The 26,653-nt window shown below is 37.7% G+C and overlaps 1 protein-coding gene across 2 annotated transcripts in view; it reads right to left on the bottom strand.

Annotated features, from left to right (window-relative positions):
- LOC128743286 (arrestin domain-containing protein 4) overlaps positions 1–26,653 on the bottom strand; it is a 79,673-nt gene that overhangs the window by 20,447 nt on the left and 32,573 nt on the right. For both annotated transcript variants that reach the window (XM_053839834.1, XM_053839835.1), the window contains 2 exons: positions 26,418–26,600; positions 2,045–2,230 (listed from right to left, as the gene is read on the bottom strand). In XM_053839834.1, coding sequence (XP_053695809.1) covers positions 2,045–2,230; positions 26,418–26,600 — 369 coding nt within the window. The remainder of the gene's footprint in view (positions 1–2,044; positions 2,231–26,417; positions 26,601–26,653) is intronic.

Raw genomic sequence — 26,653 nt, 5'->3', positions numbered from 1 at the left:
ATTTCAAGGTCAAGACTAAAAACTTGAGATTAGTCTATTACATAGGAACGGGGCCTTCCCTCGAAAACCCGCGCCGAGAAACGCGGCTAACACATGCTGACAGACGAACAACGTCACGTGCAGTACCTTGCAAGTCGTAAGGGCCGGCATAGTGTCGTCGTCCTGAAAGTAAACAGTAGTTAGATTAAAACTTCTCGCTCGGTGGTAATCTGCAATTGATGTAGGAAGCGGCACAATATGTGTCGATAACCCAACCTAACGCGTCGCTATCCTTGAGAAGTGGATTTTGCGGTCTCCTTTTGTCCAGCGCCTCTATGGTTCAAAGGTACAAGTACCAGCGAACCACATGCCCTGGCGGGTGTTGTGGGTTCGAATCCGGTTGTAATCTCAGATTACAGCTTGGTTCGACTCATGCACCTTCCAGTATTGGACAAAAGGTAGGAGTCAAAATGACTACTTGTCAAGCATAGCTACCAATACCCCCCCCCCCTTCCTTTCCGCTCTTCCCCACCTTCACCAAAAAATTTTCATTTCTTTGCCTACCGTCCCTTCATCAATTGTAGAACCATCGTTTCAAAAAATATTAATATATATGTATGACCGCATTTCAAGGTCAAGACTAAAAACTTGAGATTAGTCTATAGAATTGTGGAAAGCCGCAAAAGTGCGTGTTTTGCACTATTGAGGTAGGTAACGACACATAACGCCACATTGAGATAGGCCACACATAAGGTCTCAGGCTTACAGGAAGGCGATGTCCTGCTAACGTTAATGGAGGTTATCCAAATCAATTTTATCCTTTGCGATATAGCGCAACAGCTGTTTCAGCAATCAGCCGTGAGCATAAGTGCAAATATATTATATTAATATAGTTCACTCTTCTACAATCCTGAAGACACAACTACTAGCGCCATAGTGGCATAAAAGGTTACCAATGTACACCGTAAATTCGACACGTCTATCAAAAATACCTCAATTTTCAGGGTAGAATTTCGCCAATTTTAATAGTATTAACAAAAGGGCGAAAACCGCAAATGTAAGCACAACGGGAGAGGGATCAGCATAAGAAAATCCGCTCTTGCTCGATTTGCTCGCGCTTGCGACATTCAAAACACTTTTTTCAAATATTTTGCTTTTAACACAAATGTCATAGTTTTCACACTAGATAATGATTCAAGAGCATGACGAATATTTATTCACCCCCCTTAAAGGTTATTAAATTCCTTTCCTATATATTTTTTATCAGGAAGCAATGCAGATAATGGTATCAATTTGTGATTTTTATTCAAATTGTTGCGTGGTATGATTCAAAATTCATTATCATCATCAGCACCATCGTCATCATCATCTTCAAAATAATCATCATCCTCAACAAAATCATCATCAACATCCAAACCATCATCATTATCAAAATAATCTTCATCAACAAAATCATCATCATCAAAATGGTCATCATCATGATCAACATAATCATCATCAGTAAAATCATCATTATCGCCATCATCACGATCAACCATCATTATCATTATCAGTGAAAAAAGTCAAAGAAAAGAATTTTCTAACTTTAGGGTAAGTTATTCAATAATAGAAAACATATAAGGCAAAGCAAAGCCTATGTGCTACATTCCGTTATCGAAACTTGACCTTCTGTTTTTATACGACAGACTTCGCAGCCAGCTGTTAGAGTGCAGGGCAATTGCAGGGCCAGTTGCTACGATCCTATTAACTCTAACAGCCTCTCCCTGTCGAGATTCGAACATACGACGACTGGCTTATTAGGCCAGCGTCATACCTCGAAGCCAACTGGGAGGCCATAAACATATATGGGAGGAAAACATATATGATACCTAAAAGTTTAAAAAACATGCAAAAAAAAGTTTGTACCAAAAATAAAATTCATTAGTGAAAAAAATCGTAAGAAAGGAATTTTCTAACTTTGGGGGAGATTAGTACCAAAAATATGATTCGATTATCCGGGTGATTCGATTATCCGGGCTGAAAATAAAAGTGAACACCCGGATAATCGAGTTCGGGCTGTACTTACACAGACATCGTATTGTATTCGAATTAGATGGCATCCTCTGAGATTAGTCGGTGGCAGGGGTGGTACATATAGTGATTCATTTTGCCAATCATCTCGACAACCAGGACGAACCTTGCCTCGTGCTATAACAGCTAGCTCTCGTTTCTCGGTTTGTATGACTTTTTCATGAGCGTAGTACTGAATAGTCTAGAAAAGATACAAAATTAGAAATAGTTTTCTATACAATGCAAGAAACTGAAGATATAAAGGTTTTTTAAATATGTTGATTATCGTTCTAAACGTGAAAAAATGAAAAATGAAAAAAATGAAAAAATGGGATTTCATATATAGTGCACCTTCGAAAAGTATGAAGGTATGTGCCTAAGGGCACGAGCGCAGCGCTAACGTAGAACTACGAATGTAGATGCAATTCGATAACGCTGGACATTTTTTCAAATGTTCCGCATTGTTCAAATGTTTGTTATGCAAATTTATAATTTTGTTAGATGAGGTCGAGATTATACTTTCCAAATGTCTGTATCTTGTGTATCAGTTTCTTCTAGTTTGTAGTTCTATAAAGAATTAAACCACCAAATCACAATTATACATCCTTTGGTGATTGGCAGTGATGTCACATTTTGTAGATTTTTGAGTGGCTTGTAGCACCAGGTAGCAATTAGCTAACTGGCTGAATACTACACACCTGTTGACAATCGATATACGTTCATTGGTTTAAAAAATTTGTTCGAAACATCAAATATTTGTCATTAAACGCAAAACTTTTGGCTAAACAGTGAATAATAATCAATTGATCTGGGTTATCATTCACAAAACTAATGCAATCTTATCCATTTATTCGAAAATAGTTAAAAATGCCGTTTATTAATGACATATCACTTTGATATATGCTTGTATTTCAACTAACATGTAAAATGCTCGTTAAAATTACGCAAGTTGGAAGATTTTCAGTTAATATTATCATTCTAAGTACAGTGGAGGTTTTCTTGGCACTCTGCTTTTCAGTTATTTTTATACTTCACAGCAATTAAACCAAAAGCTTGTAAAGAATTTCATGATTAGTCTTTTAATAAACACTGAAAACTTGTGCTTCATGGCACATGCTAGAATATTCCATCTACTACGTTTTACCTTTGTTATACTATATTACCTTTGTTATACTATAACAAAGGTTTAGGAATTGGTCGAAAAACACGAAATTGATCCGAGGCCCGGAGTGCCGAACCACATATACCAATCGACAGGGTTCGACGAACTGAGCAATGTCTGTGTTTGTGTGTGTGTGTGTGTGTGTGTGTGTGTGTGTGTGTGTGTGTTGTGTGTGTGTGTGTGTTGTGTGTGTGTGTGTGTGTTGTGTGTGTGTGTGTGAGTGTATGTGTGTATGTATGTGCGGGGCGCAACTTTTCTATCGCCTGTTTCTCGGGGATGGCTGAACCGATTTGTTCGCTATTACTTTTGTTTGAAAGGTATTATTGCCTAGTATATCACTATTGAATTGTTTCGTGGTCCGACTTTTCGTTTAAAAGTTATAAGTAAAAACGTGAAAATTACGTGACACGATTTTCTCCGGAACCAAATGACCGATTTCAACGATGTTAGTATCTAATGAAAGCTCTTGTTAAGGCTAAATTTTTCGGATAAATTTTATTGAAAACAGACGAGTAGTTTAAAAGTTATGCTTAAAAAACTTGTTTTGACAAGGTAATAATTATCGCCTGTTTCTTAGAGATGGCTAAACCGATTTAGGCGCTATTAGTCTCATTTGAAAGGCAACATAGCCTAATAGATCACTATTGATTTGTTTTTTGATTGGACGTTTAATTTGAAAGTTATGAGCAATTGAATACAACACATTAAAATTTACAATAATTTATAACGATTTCATCTAAGATAGTTTATCTAGTTTGAATTATTTCGGCATCAAATTAGAGGTTTTAATGCTGCAAATATATCTGCTAAACTTCAGAAGAATTGGTTTTGCCGATCAAAAGATATTAACCCTCCAACACTCGCGCCAACTTTTGTAATACGGTTACTCGCGCGCACAATGGCCCAAAACCAAAAAGACATGCGCTCTAGAATTTTGACTGGGAAAACTTGGTTTTATATTTATGGAACCTTCGTAAGAATTTCTTGAAATTAAAAGCTCTATCGTCTGGTGGAATTTAAATTTTGATTAATCCCCCTAAAAGTGAAATAAAAAATTATTTTTCTTCAGTTTCAATTTAACATATTGATGTGTTCTGCAAAGTTTTAGAACATATTATGACAAGAAATTTTGTTGAATACAGTAACCATTCAGCGAAGATAGAAAAATCTTATTTATTGTATATGAATTTGTAAAATCAGTTTTTCTATTTTTGCTCTTTTTGTAATTGTTGTATGACTTTTTCATGTACTACAAAATTGTACAAATAGTAAAAATACACAACTTTGCTGAAAATAGTATACCTGTATGTTTGCTTGTTTAGGAACTGTAGAACTTTGATTATAAAGAATACTCTAATTTTGACTCCGAATTACTCGACTACCAGCAGACGGATACATTTTAAACATTTTACATTTGCTGATAGTTTTGCTGCATAAATTTCCCCAACAATTTAAAGTATTAATGCATTAAATAATTATAACACTTTACTCACAATAAGTTTGTTGAAGAATATACGTTAGTTAAACAACGATTTGTAACTTTATAACAATATGGCGTTGAAAAACCTACACGTGTTGTATAAAATACAACAGCGTGAGTAACCGAAGGTTAATAAAAATTGATTAAAATTATTCAAGAAAACTCTATTATTATTATTATTATTATTATTTATTTAATATATCCATCTGACAAAGTCTTAATGAATTTATAGTCACATGTAAGGTCCACAATTAAAAATTATATCAAATCAGTGTTCCACAGTCGCTGCGTGAATTTTCCAGTTGGCTCTCCAAACTCGAAGAGTTCTTCAACCCGAGTGAAAGTCCGGACACATGCAGTCATCGGTTCGTGGAATCCAAATGTGGTACGATGAAAAACGGCTTGCAACAACGATGTAGTGCGTAAAGATCTTTGCGAAGCACGGAAATTGACTTTAGTAAGTAACGTCGGTGAATCGATGTCGTTGTTTAAAATTTTTGCCACCAACGTTGCCTGCTGAACTTTACGGCGCCGTTCCAAAGTATCCAGGCCCAGCAAACGACAACGTGCTGGATACGGTGGAAGATTGTCAGGATCCCGCCAAGGTAAATCCCTAAGAGCCATACGAATGAACCTTCTCTGGATGCGTTCGATTCTTAAGGTCCACGTGAGCTGATGAGGTAGCCAAATTACACTTGAATTTTCAAGTACTGGACGGACTAGTGCGCAATACAAGGATTTTAGGCAATGAGGGTCCTTGAAATCTCTTCCAATTTAAGCAATGAATCCAAGCTGCCGGGATGCTTTGGAAATGATATTAGAACGGTGATCATTAAACGTGAGTTTAGAGTCGAGTAAGATGCCGAGGTCGTTAACCTGATCAACCCTTCGGAGGATACTTCCGTCAATATGGTAGTCAAACACAATCGGGCTGTGAATGCGATGAAACGTGATTACCTCACATTTGGCTATACTCACAATCAAGTAGTTTAACTTGCACCAGTTCGCAAAGGCATCTAGTAAATGCTGCAACCGATGACAATCATCGATAGAGCGAACATTAAGATACAGTTTGAGATCGTCGGCGTAAACAAGTATGCAACCGGCTTCAAGTAGTAACGCGACGTCGTTGAAGAATAGGATGAAGAGTAAAGGCCCCATATTGCTTCCTTGGGGAACACCGGATTTGTTAGTAAACGCAGATGAAACGGTAGATTCCAACTTGACTTGCAAGACTCTATCACGTAAATATGAGCCAAGCCAACACAATAGTCGTTGCGAGGCTCCTAGACGCTGCAGTTTTCGCAAGAGGATGCGGTGGTCAATCCGGTCGAATGCAGCCTTCAAATCCGTGTATACTGCATCCACTTGTGCTTTTTCCTCGAGTTGCGCGATGCAAGAGGAAGTGAAGTCGAGCAAATTAGTTGAAACCGACCGGCCTGGCATGAATCCGTGCTGGTAGATGGATATGTAATTCGTAGTACGATTGAGGATAGCGGTGCTGACGATAATTTCAAAAAGCTTAGAGGCAGCAGACAGGCTTGTAATACCTCTGTAGTTCTTAACATTTCGGCGATCGCCACGCTTATGGACGGGGAACATGTAAGATTGTTTCCAGATATCAGGAAATTTGCCTTGCGTAAAGGACTTGTTAAAAATGCGACAGAGTGGCACAGATAATTCTGATGCGCAACGGGACAAAATAGCAGCAGGAATTCCATCGGGTCCAGCGGAGAAAGATCGCTTCAATTTACGTGCAGCTTCGACAACCATCAATGGAGTTATTTCAAATATATCGAGGTCGACTAGTCCTTCGGGAACGTTCAACGCGGCTAGTTCGGCTTCACCGTCAGAAGCAGACACATTCGCGAACACAGAAGAGAAGAAAGATGCAAACATTTCGCAGGAATCAGTGATGGAGCGTGATTCTGACTCGTCAAGGTAAACGTTGGTCGGGATATTGGTGCATTTCCGTTTCGAGTTGACAAAACTCCAAAACCCTTTAGGGTTCCTTCGCAGATCAGTTTGTACACGGAGAACATACGACTTGTACAAAGAAGCATTAAGCTGACGATACTCCTCACTAGTACGCTTGTATTCACGTTTTGATTCGGCGGTTCTACGGCGACGATGTTTACGTAAATGTGCATTGCGAGCACGTTTCAATGAACGTAAGCGACCAGTACTCCACGGCGGTGTGCATCGATTTTTGACGAATGGTAAATTAGACCGGAGCCATACGTTAATAGTGTCACAAAATATGCTAGCCATATTATCCAACTCTCTCGCATCGAATAAAATTTCCCAGTCGAAGGTTATTAAAAACTGTGAAAGCAAGCCAAAATCTATTTTGCGATAGTTCAATTGTCGACGTTCAATTTCGGGGGGCATATCATTCTCCAAACAGTCATTAAAAGCAGGTAAAGAGATCGACAACGGGGGGTGATGAGTGTCAACAGGGAGCAATGGTGCAACACACGTTTCAACCGATACCGCATGCTCAACCGGATGAAAAACCAAATCTAGCACTCTACCAAGCTGGTTACGCTCCAAGTTGGCTTGTTGGAGGTTGAGAAAATCCATACCGTCGATTAAAACAGCACTCGCCGCACTGAGTTGCAATGTGTTAGTGTGGCGGATCATGTCGTCAATGTAGTCCCAACCAATGCGTGGTTGATTATAGTCGCCACAGATCAAAATACCTTCGATTGTACGGTTTTTTTCGCATAATTCACGAATAGAAGAGACGTGCATCTCGATTACAGCGGGATCTTGGCTTTTGTCGGGAGGGATGTACACAGCGCCTAGTAAAATTTTCAGACCACGGATATTCGCAGTAACACTAACCTGCTCAAGGCTACTTGCGTGCACTGAAGTGAGGACAACGCAAGGATGTTGCCGGGCGACAGCAATTAGTACTCCTCCGAAGCTGCGCTTTTCACTGTTGCGAGAAGAACGATCGCAGCGAAAAACATTGAACTTTTCGCCGAACAGCTGCACTGAGTTTATAGTATCGTTGAGTCCAGTTTCCGTCAAAATGATGACATCAAAACTGCAATCGCGGCTTGCCAAATAAATATCGTCCACTTTCGTCCTCAATCCCCTGGCATTTTGGTAATAGATGCAAATATCGTTGGAATGTGTGTCACAGTACTGTAACATAGGAACACTGTATACGGCGGCAGGATTAATCGTATTTAACAGATACTCGCCTTTGGCGGGAACCCTAAGGTTCCCACCGTCCACAGAAGATCGCATTGTATTTAATTCATCGCAGCGACATCCTCCAACGGCAGAGCATTGGCAGCAGCAACGCGCGAATCCCAGTTTTTTGTCTGATCGATGAACTCACGGAACAGTAAACCAGCAGGCCATGATGCGGGGTCTAGAGCGATGTCCCGCATTTCAGGATCGAGTCCAATTTTAAAGGATACAAATGAAAGAGTTGAAGCATCTTTTCCTCTGGGAACCAAACGAACAACATCACTTGGTTCGGCGACGTTCAGGCAACGGGATACGATCGACTTTACATCAGTGCTCGAGATCAGTGGATTTAATTTCGACAAATAGAGCCAAAATTTTTCTGTTGCAGTGGATGTCACAGTAGCAACCGAAAGATCGCTTAAATCGATGATTTTTGTGCCACAGTCAGCCGGGGCTGCTATAGTTGAACGAGTTTGACCATCGATGCGGCGGCGTTTCAAAGACCGTGCTGATCTGTACACGGGAACAGCTGGAGTAGCGGGGTTTAACGACGGGGTAACGGGCGGGAACGATTCAGTTGATAATTTGTCGATTTTTTTGGTCAATGTGTCGACAGCATTAGACAGCAGTTTAACCTGTGACGGTAAATCAGCATCATCATCAGCCGCAGGTTTAGTTTGGGTGCTGTTCACTTTATCAGCAATATAATCGCGAATACTCCGTCCGTGCAGCTCATCTCTGCAGGCAGAGCAAACAAATATAATTTTGCCTTGAGCAAATACATCCTTGTACCCGCGGCTGTTGAAGCCGCAGCACTGCTGGCTGATATGATAAAAAGTGTCACAAAAACCACATTGTATTGGCTCGAGATCATTGATCGACTGCTTGCATTCCCCACACAGTTTTTTCTCCATGACTCTCTATGTAGCTTGTCAGCAGCACCGGTGCGTATACAATCTCGTTTGTGTTATGTGTTATGCCGGATAGCGCACAAATGAAATATCACGGGATCGAACTGGCGAAGACCAACTGATAATAAAACGGCCGTACAGAAAATCGTTTATAGCGACAACTAAAGCACGAATTGCGAAAATTTTTCCTCCACTGCAGAGTATACACATTCACTTATAGAAATGATTGCTCGTAGCGATTAAAACAAACAGTTTACAGGGTAAAAACAACTAATAATCACAGGCAATAACTAGCTTGCGTACACATCGCAGAACAAATCTATTGTATCTATATGTTGACAAAAACAAGACAAAAATGCGACGCGATTAACTCGAAAATATAATGACAAGGCTACGAATAGACGTTATAATAGTGACTATTGATCTATTGATATGATTCAAATAGAATGGCATTACAGGAAACTATGCATAGTTCACAAACCTATAAACTAGACCTTTACTAGACAATGTATATGTTAAAGAATAAGATTTTCTCTTACAATTTACTTTTATTTGCACCTACTCAGATTAATAACAACTTACTTATCCTTACTAAGCAATTTCATGAAAAAAGAATCTATCAAAATTGAAAAGTGTTCCTATTTTGTTCAAATTATGTAAACTTACTCAATTTTCAAAAATTTTATGGAAACGAACGCACTACGCAACGATAACCAATAGATGAATTATGTTCCGAAGACGTGTCGATTTCTATCTCAAATAGCAAGTAACACCGTATAACAAAGGTTCCTTTCACCACTAGGTGGATTAAATCGGGCTTTTATACAAGACTTCAGTTTAGAATATATTTGACACATTCCGCCGTGACGTTACAACGTTTTGATTTTTCTTTGCACAGTATTTATGTTTTACCTGGAAAAATCGTTGAGAAACCCCCAAATATTATTATATATTTGGAAAGAGCATAAAATTTCCTATTAAAAGTGAACAAATTAATAGCATTTGCTTTGCCCAGATTGTTTTGGAAAGCAAATATGTAGCGTGACGTTACAACGCGCCAGAAATACGTCTTTTGGTTCTTCTGTCAAAAAACATGAAGATTCTGCTCCCTTTCAAATTTTATCTAAAGATTTTCTTCTATGATTTGATAAGAGATGAATACTGAACAACTTGCCGTTTTCAGAATTCCGATAGTTAGTGAAGTTAATTTTTAAACAGCTTTTACTTTTCGTGACGTTACAACGCTCTGGTTTGCACAGAGAGGGTCGTAGCTCCGTTGTAACGTCACGAAAAATCTGTTCATTTAATATTCGTTAATTATCGCTGTTGCTGCCCTCTGTACATAAGGGATAATCCAAAAATGTGTTGTTAATTTGTCTTTCACTATTTCGCCTACGTAATTGTGGGGTTGTTCACAAGTTACGTAGCGCAGTGGGAGGGATGCTAAGAAAGTGAGACATAAGTAATAGCATCGAAACCTTAAGACATTGCATAATAGTTGCTTCAGAAAAGTTTCTTCATTTAAAAAGCACTTTCTCGTGGTGAAAAAATATTCGGACATTAGGGTGTCCTCAAGCAGATACAAAAAATATTTTCTCTATTTTAAGTCAGAAATGATAGCTGTCTACAAAACATTTGTATAAAAACTAATTTTAAGAAACTTTGTTGAATACTGAAGATTTATATTTCGTACATGAAAAAAGTTTTAGTGCCAAACTCTTAGGGACACCCTTAAAAATAGTTTTTTTTCTTCGATCTAGCTTTTTAATAACGCTTCGTATGGCTTGAAAATGTTCTAATAAATTGGTAATCTAATTAAATTGCACATTTTTGTCGAAAATAGTAGGCTCTATCTTTTTCCCTTTAGAAGCTATTACTGGCTTTTTTATTTTTACATGTACTCTTTAATGTACTGTACCTCGGGGAAAAGCAGCTATAAACAGCTAATCTCACTTGTTTTTTGTGAGTCAATTTATGCTGTATTCCACCATGTACAATATAGGACAGAACACTGAGGAATATCTAAAAAAAAGGTATTATGAAGGCAACCGTAGGTGAACATGTCGAAATGAAAGAAACAAGGGATAGCTCCTAAAGGGAAAAAGATAGAGCTCTAGTATCTTCGACGAAAATGTGCAATTTAATTTGATTATCAATTTATTAGAATACCTAAAAGGTGTACGAAGCGTTATTAAAGAGCTAGACCGAAAACCCTGTTTTTGAGGGTGTCCCTAAGAGTTTGGCTCTATAACTTTTTTCATGTAAGAAATAGAAATTTTCAGCGTTCAATGAAGTTTCTTGAAATTAGTTTTTCTTCAAATGTTCTGTAGACAGCTATTATTTCTGATTTAAAATAGAGAAAATATTTTTTGTATCTGCTTGAGAACACCCTAATGTCCGAATATTTTTTCACCACTAGCAAGTGCTTTTAAAATGAAGAAACTTTTCTGAAGCAACTTTTATGCAATGCCTTAAGGTTTCGATGTTATTACTTATGTCTCACTTGTTTTGAATCCGTCCGGCTGACCGCCGTGACGTTACAACGCGAGCTTCAATCAGTTGTAACTTAGGTTCTACTTTACTTATCTCCATTCTTTAGGCACCGTTTTAAAGGTATTTTTGAGTACAAAGAGCATACGGATTATTAGATTGTTCGAATTTGTACTTTTCTGCGAAAGCGAAAAAGTACGCCTTTTTCGTGACGTTACAACGCATGAAAATAACCCTATTTCATCCACTTGAAATACAAAATAACTGCAAAATTACATCCAAACTATTTTTGGAATGGATTCAGCATATATTCCTTTGTAAGTTGGTCGAAAACAAGTGATATTATGAAAAGTTTTAGCGCACTGTAGCAGCATTTTCAAAAATATCACGAAAAATCATTTATTTCTTGTAAATTTCATTTATTTTCGATACACGTTTTATATAACTTCCGAAAATGCTAGAATACCAGTTACGGCAGTTTTGAAAGGTTCATACATTGCCAAATCATGGAAAAATAATCAACAATGCAAAAAGCATGTTTTATAAAATGTCTGATTGGTATACCGGCCCGCGGAATGTGTCATTTTCATAGTATATCGATATAATCGATTGAAGAGAACAGGTAGGTGCGTTCAAATGATAAGATCGCGTTCAAATGATAAGATCGATCGAAGGATAGGGATGATTGAAAGGATTGTTTTACACTTTTCCAAACTTGTTTACTTTCAGGACATCGAATTCGTCTAGGTTCAATGTTTAAACAATAATATCGATCAAAGAGCGGGGGTAGTTTCGAATTTTTACGAAATGGTTTATCTTCAGGACTTCAAAAGGCAAGGGTTCGGTTGCTTTTTTTTTAGAATCGAAGTAAACGAAATCGCAGGTGTATAATCTTTGTCGTACCGGGCCTGGGAAGCAAAAGAGTGCTTCCATGTGATTGGCTGATTCGTTCATTCTTGACAATGCCTAATATTTATGCTTTTTCCAATAGTGATTTGACAAATTATTGTACTGTTTGCTATATTTATAATGGCTGAGTTATAGGCGTGTAAATCATAACCACTTTTCGTTACATGCTCATTTCTCGTACTTCTAAAGTACTTCAGTTTCTGAAGGGATGTACGAAAAGTGAGTGAGCGAAGAGCGTTGTTGTGTACTCAATCGAAGATTTAATTCGTTTTTGATTCGTACGTAACGATTCCCTTATATCGGTTTATTCAGCAAGTGCGACTCAATCTGCTGTGAATAAAGTTTGCTCCAGCCAACGCTTGCTATAAGTGCAAATAAGCGTTTGATTTATTATATTGATGGTCATATCGTAGTGCCTATTGTCCATCTTGTCTGGTTGATTTTGACTTTAGCATACTAGCTGACAAGTTAATTCGCCACTCACGCTAGGTCACTCAAAATTGATAGTAAATAAACAATCTTAAATCATCGTTGGTTCAACAAACCGAAAAACATGAAACTCCGTTAAAACGCTCTAGAGACGACTTGGATAAAACTAATGAGGATGTGGTCGTTTGATGAACTGCTGAATCGCATCAAAACCATGTTTAACGATGAGAATTCTAGGATCGAGGCTAAAATTGAGGCGTGCAAATCTGATCTACAAAATGACATCAGCGATTCGTGATTAAATGAAACAGTTTAAAGCGGATTGTGCAGCAGAAATCAACAATATTGCAGACTCCCCACGTAAAACCAGTGATGATGTGGTTTTTACCAAAGAAACTGTTAACAGAACCGAGAAGTTAAATGATTTGCTGCCTTTTGTCCCGGAGGAAGATTTAAACTCATTCATCCGCAAAGTGTCTTGGATATTCAGATGCTAATATTCCATTGATTCATGCTAAACGGCTGGCTCGCTTTCTAATTGCGTCTGGTGTGAGTCCCCATATACATATATACAATTTGCATTCCGAACCGTACGTGATGAGTTTTATGGTCGATACCTCTACGAGAAAATTGTCGTTGAATCACCTAGGATTCGATATTGATTCGCGAATCTACATTAATGACAACCTGACCGAGCTGGCTCGTCAAATAAAAGGTGCCGCAATGAAGCTTAAGCGCACAGGAAAATTTTTGAACGTGTTTACAAAGAATGGTGTTGTCTTCGTTAAATCGACTGGGAATGCTGCCGTGTATACTATCTACTCTCTGGATTAATTGGTGGAATGTAATACCCTTCCTTGACTATCATTTTCCTTCCATTATTTTATTCCTATGAATCCGTTCATCAGTTATTCCGCTATTTTCGATTATTCCGCTCCTGAAAGCTTGAGACGTAAATCAAATTCCCATTTATGCACATTTCTCTATTTCCTTCACAAGTTTATCTCTGTCTCCATTCCTTACGATATCCGTGTATTCTTCCTTCCTGAAAGTTATTTCTATACGTTGGAGAGCTGCGAAATCAGAGTCTACAACCCTTCGGTTTTTCTGCTGTTGCGCTGTTAATACTGGAGGTACCGTTGCTGCTGATGTTGTGGGGGATGTTGCGGTTGCTGTTGATGCTGTCGTCGATCTATTGTTCCTATCTCGGGCTGCTGTCTTCGGTTGAAATGCTACAACGCTTTAATTGAATGATGTTATTGCTATGAATGATGTTATCAATGAATTGTATATTGTACCAAAAGTTTATTATATTTATTCACTATCATTGAAGGTAACTAAACACTCCATCTTGTTGTGCCATGTAATATTTTCTTTTAGGCGTTTATTGTTGTTATTCTTAGATGGCGGATAATTCTACATTGCACAATCATAGTACAAATCATGGTATTGGCTGTATCCCTCGTGCCGTTATGAATTCAGTTTTATGTGCTGATAATTTGAACATGTGTCATATTAATACACAGAGCATCGGCGCTCATCAATTAACTAAAGTTAACGAGTTGAACTATTGCTTTGGTAATAGTAAAATTGATTTGATTTGCATAACTGAAACGTGGCTATCTGATTCAATCCCGGATCAAATAATTGCTATTGAGAGTTACAGGCTAATAAGAAATGATCGCAAATATAGCAGAGGCGGAGGTATATACATATACATTAAAACAGATCTAAAGTGCAGAATTTTGGATGCTTCTGATTACAGTGTAAACAGAGCTGATAACCAATGTGCAGAGTATTTGTTTATAGAAGTACAGTGTAATAATGAAAAATCTTTGCTTAGTGTGTTATACAATCCTCCACGGTCGGATTGTTCTGAAGTGTTATATCGTTTGTTGGCAGAGTTCACAATTCAATATAAAAATATTGTCCTGATGGGCGATTTTAATACTGATTTAAATCAAAGTAATGCAAAAACAAACAGACTACGTAGTACTATTGAATATTTTAGAATGCAGTGTATCAATAACGAGCCAACCTTCTTCCATCCTGGAGGATGTTCATTGATAGATCTTGTATTAGCTAACAATTCCTCATTTGAGTTTAACTGTCATCAAGTTGCGGAATCTGGTTTTTCGAAGCATGATATAGATTTAACTTCTCTAGACATGTGACGCGCAACTACGAATACTACTTTTTATTATAAATTTTATTATGCTCGAATTGATCGACCGGCTCTCGTTAATTCCCTGAATGAAATTAACTGGCAGTTATACTATATTCAATCAATGACCCTGAAATTGCTTTAGATGCTTTGAATACACATTTAATCGAACTGTATGAACTTTTTGTTCCAAATCAGCCAAGTAAACTGAATAATAAGAATCCGTGGTTCAATGGAAACATTTCAACAGCAATGATCGAAAGAAATATTGCTTACAGACTGTGGGTTAATACAAATACTGAATTTCACCATAATCAGTATAGACGTTTGCGTAACCGTGTAATTAGCCTGATAAACACTGCTAAATTCCAATATATTAGCCAAATCATTGACCATGTTAATTCTGACAGTGAACTCTGGAAAAGACTCAAACACAGATTAATTCGATAAATAGCCCAATCAACAATGAACCTTTACATAATACCAGCCAGGAGATCAACACTCTCTTTTCCAGCAATTTTACAAGAGAGTCACTATTACCCGCAGTCCCTCCATTGAATTCAGATGAATTCAAATTTCATTCCACTAACTCTGCGGAGGTTATCATTGCAATTAGCTTCATCACATCAAATGTCATTGGACCAGACGGGGTATCAATGAAATTCATTAAATGTATTTTACCGTCGGTTATTGAATCAATCACTTATATTTTTAATTTGATAATCTCCATGCGGCAAATTTCCTCGTGTCTGGAAAACGGCTAAAATTGTGCGAAAAAAACCAAGAGTTTGTAGGATTGACAACTTGCGACCAATAAGCATTTTGTACTCCCTGTCCAAAGAATTCGAAAAAATAGTCAAACAGCAAATAACAACATATGAATCGTTTGTTTGAGAAATCCCACAAGTCCACTCGACACTATTGTTGGAAAACAACAAAAAACTGATTTTCTCAAAATTTTGAACCAATCCTTATATTTTTTGGTATGAGGTTCTATGATAGTATCTAAAATACATTATGTAGACTTATCTTTTTATCAAATAATGATTCTAGCTAAAATTACAAGGCTTTAAAGTTGATGGATATTTGGGGTTTCTCGAACAAACGAGAAATTGACGGTGCACTTAAGTAGTTTTAGGCCGTTTTTATTCAAACTTGTGATCTATCGATGTTCATAGTATGTTATTTGCTACCATATAACACTGGAGATGTTAAATTAGTACGTACCGCTAAGAAGAAGAAGAAGGGGGGAGGGGCGCCAAATATTATTTATTAAAGATTTTAATGTAGAATAATAAAAGTTTTAGAAAAAGTTTTGTACTTTTTTAATCGAAATTTTTATCATAGTTTGCATTTACCTATTGAAAAATAAAAGGTAAATGGAATAACAGCGGTTTTTGAATTGCATAAATGGACAAGAGTAACACGAATTCACATCGAATAGAATCCCTTGATACTTTGCTAGTAGTAAATTAAAGATATTATAACCAGAAATTTTAAATCTTGGATAACAACCGTACTATGATTATGGAGCAGAATCTGAGAATAAGGGTCTGTTCTCAATGAACAGCTCCTTTAATACTTCGAACGGATAAACTATTGATTTTCCAGTCACTCGGGAGTGCTCGACGGATTGCTCGCATTAAGAAAGCAACGAGTTAACAAAAAAGATAAATAGAAGATTAAACCTTTTATTTATATATTGTGCTATTATTAATATTGTATAGTAAATTGTGGGTTACTACTTTTGTGAGAAACGCATGGATAGTTTAGTCTGTCGATTTCCGGAACGAGATTGCTACAGTTTTTACTGTATCTAGATTACCAGAATGGTTTATTTACGTTTATCTTGTCGACCAACTAATCCAAGCTTATCTACATTTGCGACCAGCTCTCACTTTTTCAGCTAAACATCCTTTCCTTTCGATTTTATACACTGTTCTTTTACTTTTAATAACTTTCGCCTTGTATACTGTAGTCCACCGAACACTATGTTTCTTCTCTTTGACTGTGTCCAAGTCGTAATTTTTCGATTCCGAAGACATTTTTATACTATTGAATTGTGTTGCAAATACTGCTTATAACATTGCACGTAAACATTGAATGATAATTTTGTACCTATCCCAGCGCCGCTCTAGGTGATTATCGGAAACATGGATATTTAGGGTTTCTCAAACAAATGGATATTTGCAACCCCAATTAAAAGGGGTTCGTGGAATTAACTTTGTCTGGAATTTTGAGGGAAGGTATAGATATCCTCAAAGATTCGAAAACTGTTAAAAAGTCAATTTTCGTAAAAATGGCGTTTGTGGGGTTTCTCAAACAAACGATTCATATATCGATGAATGCGATCTTCAATTTTCAATTAGGTTTTCGAAGAGGTTACAGTACGACAACTGCATTACTCAAAGTTCACGATGATGTTCATAATACGATTGATAAAAAAGGAATGGGTATTCTTGTCATGATAGATTTTTCTAAAGCTTTTGATCGGGTATCTCATAACAGACTTTTGCAGAAATTGTGCACTAATTTCGACTTCAGTCGGAGTGCCGTTAAACTTATTGAGTCTTATCTGTCTAATCGTTCTCAATTTGTCTCTGCGAACGGAAGCGTCTCACATTCCTTATCTGTTTCATCTGGCGTTCCTCAGGGATCAGTTCTAGCCCTAATTGTTTTCAGTTTGTACATTACCGATCTACCGTCAATACTCAAAGTCTGAAAGTACCATATATTTGCTGACGATGTGCAGATTTATATATGCAGTAATGTGCTAAGTCCACTCGAAATGACTCGATTTTTGAACGCGGATCTTATGAACGTTTTTGCTTGGTCAGAACAAAATGTTCTTCCCATATATACTTCTAAAACAAAAGCTGTATTATTTAAAATAAATAGTCGTGTTGACAACCCACCAGATATTGTACTTGGAACTGACTTCATTGGTTATATAGATAAAATATCAATTCTTGGAGTAATGTTTTAAAGTGATTTTGAATGGGATAGTCACGTTCAGGCTTGTTATTTCCTCACTCATTGTGCAAAAAGTGCAACTTTTTTTTCAACCCAATGAGCAGAACTGCTTTCAGAAATGAGGAATAAATCCACACAATGAGAAACAGACTAAACATAAAGAGAAAAACTGACGCGCAGAAAAACTTCTTATTGCGCTCCTTAAATGAGAAACTTTCGGTTTCGCTCTCGGTCTTCTCGGTAGCTACAGCAGTAAGCGTGAAAACGAAACAACCGGTGCGCGTACAGAAACTATAGGCTCAGAGGCGTCAAGGCAATAAAAACGTTGTTAAATTTTGAATCTTAACGGAGAATTACCTTTGTTTATAATGGGACTTTCCTGTAGGTGCGCGTCAAGAAGCAAGTCAAAGTGCATGGGAATTCCAATGTTGTCATATCTAAATAACATTTTTCGCACTGTTGCCGTTGTGACATGCCTAACCATATGATGCAGTTGCATTCACGGGCAGCCAAACTCAACTGAATATACTAAATGTAAGAATCATGATTCAACTGCATTAATGGATTAATATTTTTCTGATGACAATGACCGTCGTCGTTTTTTCCCAACGCACTACCCAGACCCACGTTAAAACTACCCGTAGTTTTCATACGTCAGCGCATCGCATCAATGTATTCAAAGTGTATTAACATTCTGTTGCTCCTCAATGAGTAGCGCAATGTGCGGTTGCTCATACAACCGCGTTCAGCAAAGAAGAGAAAAGTTAAAATGAAACGGAGAAGAATAAATCGCGTTGAAGACTCTTCTCTTTTTTTCTTCTGAGGACGAATCATCCCTGGCTCACGTTAATCATCAATCAGGAAAAATTTACGCAGGACTGCGGCTTTTAAGAATGACATCCTCCATTCTTCCCTCTAGTTTTAAAATTAAACTCTTCAAAGCGTTATTATTACCTCATTTCATCTATGGCTCAAAACTACTGTTAAATGCTTCTGCTAGGGCGATTGGCAGGATGCGCGTTGCTTTAAACAGTTGTGTGCGTTGGGTCTTCGGATTGTCTAGATACTCCAGCGTTACACATCTCCAGCATAAATTACTTGGCTGCCCTTTCTCTAAGTTTCTCAAATTACGGTTTTGTATTAGCACTCGCAATAGAGAATTCCAACGATTTTTGTCGGATATTTGAAATAATTTTGTTTGACATAGCTTCTAGGGTTTCAACACCAGTAAGTCTATGTAATTCTAAGGTACTAAACCAAGGAGGACGTTCCAAAATCATTTTCAAAATTTTATTCTGAATCCTCTGAAGACTCTTCTTCCGGATTTGAACCTACAACACCCGCCAGGGCATGTGGCTCGTTGGTACCCGTGTACCTATGAACCACAGAGGCACTTGACTGGTCCAGCGAATGAAGAAATGAAATGAAATGAAAGAAAAGTATGGATTCTTGATGTTGAACTATTGAAAAATTGAAAATAATGAACCTATGTTTTACCAGAATTCTCGCTTCGGGCTCGATTGGTTGCTGGAAATGACGTCATCAAAGTAGAAACGCGTTTTCACGCTTCGACTTATAATTCAGTCAATTTTCAATAGATTTCCAAGATATTTACGCCAATTGATCGGAAAATCGATTGAAAATATTGAAAATACAGAAAACTATTGATTTTCAATGCGCGTCATTGAAAAATTGAATTATTTTCATATTTTTGCCTTCCCTCGTCAGTGCTTCCCTACCACGGATGACAGAAATATATACGATATAAGCTATGGGTTAAGCTTCTTTATGATTGTATTTAATTTACGCCTTGTAGAATCCGATCGAAAATTGTTGAGCTTCAGCTGTTGCTGCTTCCCACGGATAAGGCAACGAAGACATGCAAATTCACCAAGCGAGGTGTTAGAGCTGGAGCACTCGTTTCGCTGCCGTAAAGGAATATCTGGCTGCTGAAGTTCTGGAATTGGCAGGAAATATGCTGCTCGCGACAACGAAACAATCAGAATTATCGTCACTTGCAGCTGGCCATCCGCAACAACGAAGAGTTGAACAAATTTCTGTTCCGTGTCACCACTGCTCAGAGAAGTGTCTTTCCAAACATCCAAGCTGTTTTGTTGCTGCCCAAGAAAGCGGAAAAGAAGGCTTAAATTTCCAACATAATGTTCATGAAGATTTGAGGAATTTTCGCTCACTGATTTTAACTCTATTTAATTTAGATTGATTCTAATTGTTCGCTTCTTGTCAAATAATTTTAACCGATCACCTCTCGCGCTTCTGTTCGCTTGTTGCTGCTGGTTGAGTTGGCCGTCTCGGAGGTAAGAAGCAGCCAACAAATATACCAGCTCCAAGTAAATATGTTCGGTCAAGCGTCAAAATGAATGAAACCATGGGTTTAATAAAATTGGAATTGGCAGGAATCTGGAAGTGGCAGGAAATATGCTGCAGGCGACAACAAAACGATCAGAAGCATCCCACGTCACTTGCAGCTGGCCACTTGGAGTGGTATTTCATCGTGATTCAGGTCCATACACGAACGGTTTCGTTGATCGCATAGCTGCTGAAGCTTTCCGGCTGGTCCGTTGCAACAATCCTGGTGCCTGGTTAGCAGTTATCGGTACTCCAATTTACCGAACAGAGAATTACGTTAAGTGCGTTAGTGCAAGTTTATTGCAAGCTGGAGTTATGATAATCAAACAATCGGTCCTTTCAAGGGCCACACAACGATTGAAGAGTTTATTATATTTTCTTGCCCAGTTTATACCATAATAATACAGGCAACGAGGTAAAAGTTGAATTTTTCGCCATTGCGGACGACAAACAAATGACGGAAATAAGTTTTTTGGTCACGGGCGACATTTTCTGCGACTTCCAAAACGTCTGCAGGTTGTAAATGCTTTATCAGTGTTCTTTTGTAAGCCGCAAAAAAGTTGCGCAAAATTTTCAACGTTTTGAAAACTCGCGCGTACCGTCTAACGATTACCAGAGGAAAAGCACTATTCAACGTAGAAACATATCATAAAAATTTATTTACTGTTTGGTTCAGTTACTGACTTGGTTTCGTTTTAATAAAATAGACTCAATCAATTCATGGATATAACTCCAAAATTGGTTGAGGATTGAATGTATACAATGTTTCTACTTTGATAAACGTTACGTATGTAGCTTGTATACATGAAGAATCGTATTATTACATACATGGATACATCCTACTATCGCTACAAAGACTTACGTGGTCCTATGTCACCTATGCGGTCGTGTCTTGTGCACAACCCCTCTGATTTTTTTATCATAAACTAATCCCAAATATTTAACTTAGTCAGACCAACTCAAAGTGACTCCATTCATCTTGGTAATGTGATTATTATTTGGTTTAGGGGAAGAAGCTCTTGGCTTGTGAGGAAAAATAATTATTTGAGTTTTAGAAGCATTGGGAGAAATTTTCCACTTTTGCAAGTGATTGGAGAAAATAACCAAGGTTTCTGCAGTCGACTACATATGACACGAAGATTTTTTCCTTTTACAGAAATGCTTGTATCGTCGCAGAATAACCACTTAGTGCAGCCACCCAGTAATTCAGGAAGATCATATGTGCATATGTTATACAGGATTGGGTCCAGAATCAAGGCTTGAGGCACATCTACTTTAACAGGAAATTTATCAGATTTAGAATTGTGATAGAAAGCCTGTAAAACTCGATCAGTTAAATAATTTAAAAAAAAATTTTACAATATAAATTGGAAAATTAAAATTTAGCAATTTAGTGATTAAACCTTTATGCCAAACACTGTCGAATGCTTTTTCTATGTCTAGAAGAGCAACTTCAGTAGAATAGCCGTCGGCTTTATTAGCTCGTATCATATTAGTAACTCGGAGCAATTGATGAGTAATGCAATGGCCATATCGAAAACCAAAATGTTCATCTGCAAAAATCTGCAAAATGTTCAATAATGTGTGACATCATTCTGTTAAGAATTATTCTCTCAAATAATTTACTTACGGAAGGAAGTAAACTTATTGGCCTACAGCTTGAAGCATCCAATGGATTTTTATCTGGCTTCAAAATAGGTGTAATCTTAGCAGTTTTCCATAAGTTAGGAAAATATGCTAATTTGAAACAGTTATTAAATATTTTCATCAAAAATTTATAAGTGATTTCAGGGAGTTTTTTATTTAAAATGTAAAATATCCCATCTTCACCAGGTGCTTTCATGTTCTTGAATTTTTTGATAATTGAACAAGCCTCATCCAAGTCAATTTCAAATACTTCATTAGGTGAGACGTTATTCTTATTCTTATTCTTATTAATACCATCACAGCCACAATAAAGGATTCCTGGAAATAATTTTAAACATTTCTAATTTTAGAAATATTTCGAATCATTTTCTTGTCAGTATTAATATTTGTAAAACATCGGCAATATTTCACAAATACTAAATCGGCCAGGCCAACTGTGAAGCATTGCCGCAAAGACGATTACACGATATGAATCTTGTTTGAATAAATTTATTCATACAAAGATGCATTTCTATATCAACAGGGGAAGAAGAAACGGGGACGTCTCATACCAACCGTTTCTGATCATTGGCAGTTTTATTTTCGTTGGGAGTATTTGGCTAGTAAAGGTTAAGTAATACTCCGGACCCTCGGGGATGGGACATGTACATTTACTTACTTGCCCTGGTAAATACCTAGGTTATACTTCATTAGGTGAGACGTTATGAGTAGAAACTTGATCATATTTTTGGGAGACATCGTTTTCAAATTAGCTCACCACATTCAAATTAAAATTATGCAACACATTTTCAAACTGCTGAGCAAGTCTTTGAGCCTTTTGTTCATTTGTTAAAAGAATATGATCTCCATCTTTTATTGCTAGAATAGGCTTTGAAGGTTTCTTCAGAATTTTTGACAATTTCCAGAAAGATGCATAAAATCACTCACTTCTCACTTAAATTGATTATATATTATTAACAATAAATTTCATATGCAAACTATGGCGAGAACTGAACGAATACTGTAGTGAATTTGGACGAATTGTGGAAATTCCAGGAGATACTTGCAGAATACAATCTTCTAATGAAAACTATACAAAAGGCACATATTTTGTGATTCGAATGGTATGCGAACCATAACCATTGTTTTTGGGGATTGTAATCAGCCATCGTGGCTTAGGGGCCCAAATGGGTCTGCATTTCCCGATCCCAGCTCAACTTTTTCTCTGGCTAGTACTGCGCTGATCGATGGGTTTGCTCTCTTGAACATGAGACAAATGAACACGGTTGTCAACAGCATATGTCGTACGCTAGACCTTATCTTTGTTAATGATGAAGTTAAAGATGCCTGCATTGTATCTGAAGCTCTTGAGCCAATTATCGAAGCTGATGCTTTTCACTTACCCCCCCCCCCCCCCCGCTCTTATTTACATTACGTGTTTCCCTGCCCGTTTCGTATGAAAGTTTCGCGATGATTAATAAGTTAAACTTCAGTAAAGCTGATTTTGTTGCACTGAACGAATCACTACTTAGTTCGATTGGACCTTGCTTGACAGCTATGTCGATGTGGATTCAGCTTTTGACTACTTTAACACAACAATCTCGGGTTTTCTGCATTTATACGTGCCAACACGGCGACCGCGCATGAAGCCACCTTGGTTTACATCCAGACTTCGGCATTTGAAGCGTAAACGATCTGCTGCTTTAAGGAGGTATACGAATAGGCGTTATCCCACAACTAAACTTGCTTTTTGTCAAATTAGTCGAATGTCAAATATCGAATTTACAACCGACAACTTTATTCGTGCTACGCTAGACGTATGCAAAGTGATCTGAAACAGAATCCGAAGCGCTTCTGGTCTTTCGTCAACGAAAAACGTAAACATTTTGGGCTGCCATCTAAAATGTTCCTGGGAAATTCCGAATCTGACAGCCAACAGAAAACGTGTGATTTATTTACGAAGCATTTTTCCAGCGTATATAATCCAGTTACAGCTCTTCCTTCCCAAATTGACGAAGCGATGCGCAATGTTCCCGAAAACCTCTTCAGTATGGGTTCTATACAATTCTGCGAAGCTGACATTAAAGCCGGCCTTTCGAAACTAAAATCATCGTGCAGTGTAGGCCCTGATGGGATACCGTCGGTAATTTTGAAAAAATGCGCTGATGCGTTATATAAACCGCTACTGAAAATAATACCAACCTACTGCAGTTCTGTTCATTCTGTCTTCGCCAGATAGAAGACGCAGCCCTAGTCGACACAATATACACAGATTTCAAAGCTGCTTTTGACCGCATTGACCACCATATTTTGCTTGAAAACTAAACCGCTAAGGAGCTTCTGATGACTTCGGCTGCTGGCTTCAGACTTATCTAACAAATCGACAACTCTCAGTTAAATTGGGCTCTACTGAGTCGTACTGCTTTTGCAGTCGATCTGGAGTCCCGCAATGAAGCAATCTAGGCCCATTACTGTTCATAATATTTTTTAATGACGTTTGCTCGGTGATCCCATCGGGCTGCAAGCTACTATACGCTGATGATCTAAAGATGTTTCTCTCTGTACGATCTGTTGAGGACTGCAAACTATTACAAGGCTTTATCAACCAATTTACAAAATGGCGTCGTTTAAACAACCTGACCATCAGTGCTTCCAAAATGCTCAGTCATCACCTTCACACGAAGCAAAACACCAATTGCGTACAATTACACAATCGACAACTCTTGTCCTGAGCGGGTCAAAGTTGTTAGGGACCTAGGAGTGGAGCTGGATACTACAATGACCTTCAACAACCATTACTCAAACATTATTTCAAAGGCGAATCGTAATCTGGGTTTTATCATGCGTGTGGCAAAAGATTTCCGCGACCCATATTGTTTGCGAGCTTTTTACTTTTCCCTAGTATGCTCCATTCTTGAGACTGCTTCTGTGGTATGGAGTCCGTTCCCGGACATTTGGTCAACAAGAATCGAAGCAGTGCAACGCAGATTTATAAGGCACGCATTAAGACATCTCCCGTGGTCGGACCATCAAAATCTTCCACCCTATGAGGACCGTTGTAAACTGCTGAATGTGGAAACCCTATGTAAAAGGAGAAACGTATTCAGAGCCGTCTTCGTTGCCCAACTTTTGAAACGGGAGGTCGACGCTCCAGAACTTCTACGTATGATTGATGTAAATGTTATGCCTCGACCGCTTAGATCCCGAGGATTTCCAATTCACGCGATGTGTTGTTTATTCAATGAGGTGTATGAACATTTAGACTTTACAATATCGACGAATACTTTTAAGAATAGAATAAGAAATAGTGTGACTTGACGTGAATTTTATGTCTCTATGTTTGACTAAGTTTGTGTACCAATGTTATTTACGTTATTTCAAAAGATAATGGGGTTTTTATGCCGATTTGAGAATGGGATTAAATCTCAACTCAAATAGGCTTTTCCCATCCACAGTTTAAATCTTCATTTAGACATTAGTTCCTGAAGTAAGAAAATAAATAAATAAATAAATAAATAAATAAATAAATAAATAAAAATATATTCATAATCGGCTGAGCTATAAGCGTTCAAAATATATCACTTTTTCGTGTCACGGTCATCTTTGCTTTTCTAGCGTGCCACCATATTAAAGTAAGACGTAGTCCTACGTCAAAAACGAGTCTGATCTAATACAGAGATACGGGTTTTATAATAGGTCTCAGCATGCGGATGAATTGTCAGGAAATTTTGTGTTTGCGATTAAACTTCAGGCAGAATACTGCGAGTTCGGCGAATTTAAGGAAACCGCCATTAGGGACAAACTCTTGATGGGGGTCTCTGACAAAGTTTTGCTACAAAAAATTCTATTCTTGAGGACCTCACTTTGGCTTCAGCTGAACGTATGATAATAAACTGGGAGTTAGCTGGCTCGCGGGTGAAATTGGTAGGAGGTAGAACGGATCAATCTTTTTCTATAAAAACGAGACTGGGTAGACGCGATAGATTTGATGGCGGCTTCCAGGATAGACACAGGAGTGGAAGAAGCCGAAGTCGCAGTTGAAGTAGGAGCAGATCGGGATTTGGGAATCAAAATGGAAATTTCAACGTTAATAGTTAGGAGTAGAAGCAGTTTGAGAGCCAAAAACTAAACGTATGCGAAACATGAAATGATATACTACGACTAAATGCTTAAAACAGCGCTAAGCACCCCGACGTTATGCTGACGACGACGACCGACGGCAAGACATATTGAATGACTTCTTTGCTAAATTGCTTTTACTATAGTATACCATGGACCTCCGTTTGTTTGACCGTATTTAATCTCAACACTTTTTGATTTGAACTCTGCTAATTTGCATGACGTGCCAATTCTAAATTTGTTTGTAAAAAGTTGTAAAAAGTCTGATAAAAGTTTGATAGAACAACGAAATATTCGCCGATCGTCAACTAAATCAAAACACCGTACCGTACCGGGGCGAGATTGTGCCAAAAAAGCATATATTTTTGTTCTTTAGCTCAGTATACACACAATTTAAGAACTAAGAGCTTAAGAGCTTATTTAAGAGCTTTCGTCGCACTGTGGTACAAATAGCGCACTAGTCAATCGGTTTTGAAAATGTTATTGAATTATTTTTTTTAAGCTTCGAAGAATAAACTAAAGTTTTAGCTGATGAGTAATATGATTCAAACTTACCTCAGTCAATGCTGCTTTCGTGCTTTTGATAGTCACATTGCTGGAATTGGTCACAGTTGCCGTTATCATGATTGATTCACCGGGAACATATCCACCTCTATCTAAAATAATTTTACATTTCACAATACCTCCTCCCACGCATGCAACTCCCAAATTGTGTTCAATGTTGCATTTGAAGGGTTCCTAATTGAAACAATAGATGAAGACATAAATATTTAAATTAAATTGTGTATCTA

The sequence above is a fragment of the Sabethes cyaneus genome, chromosome 3 (assembly GCF_943734655.1).
Source record: "Sabethes cyaneus chromosome 3, idSabCyanKW18_F2, whole genome shotgun sequence".
NCBI lineage: Eukaryota > Metazoa > Arthropoda > Insecta > Diptera > Culicidae > Sabethes > Sabethes cyaneus.
This window is presented reverse-complemented; position numbering and strand designations above follow the sequence as displayed.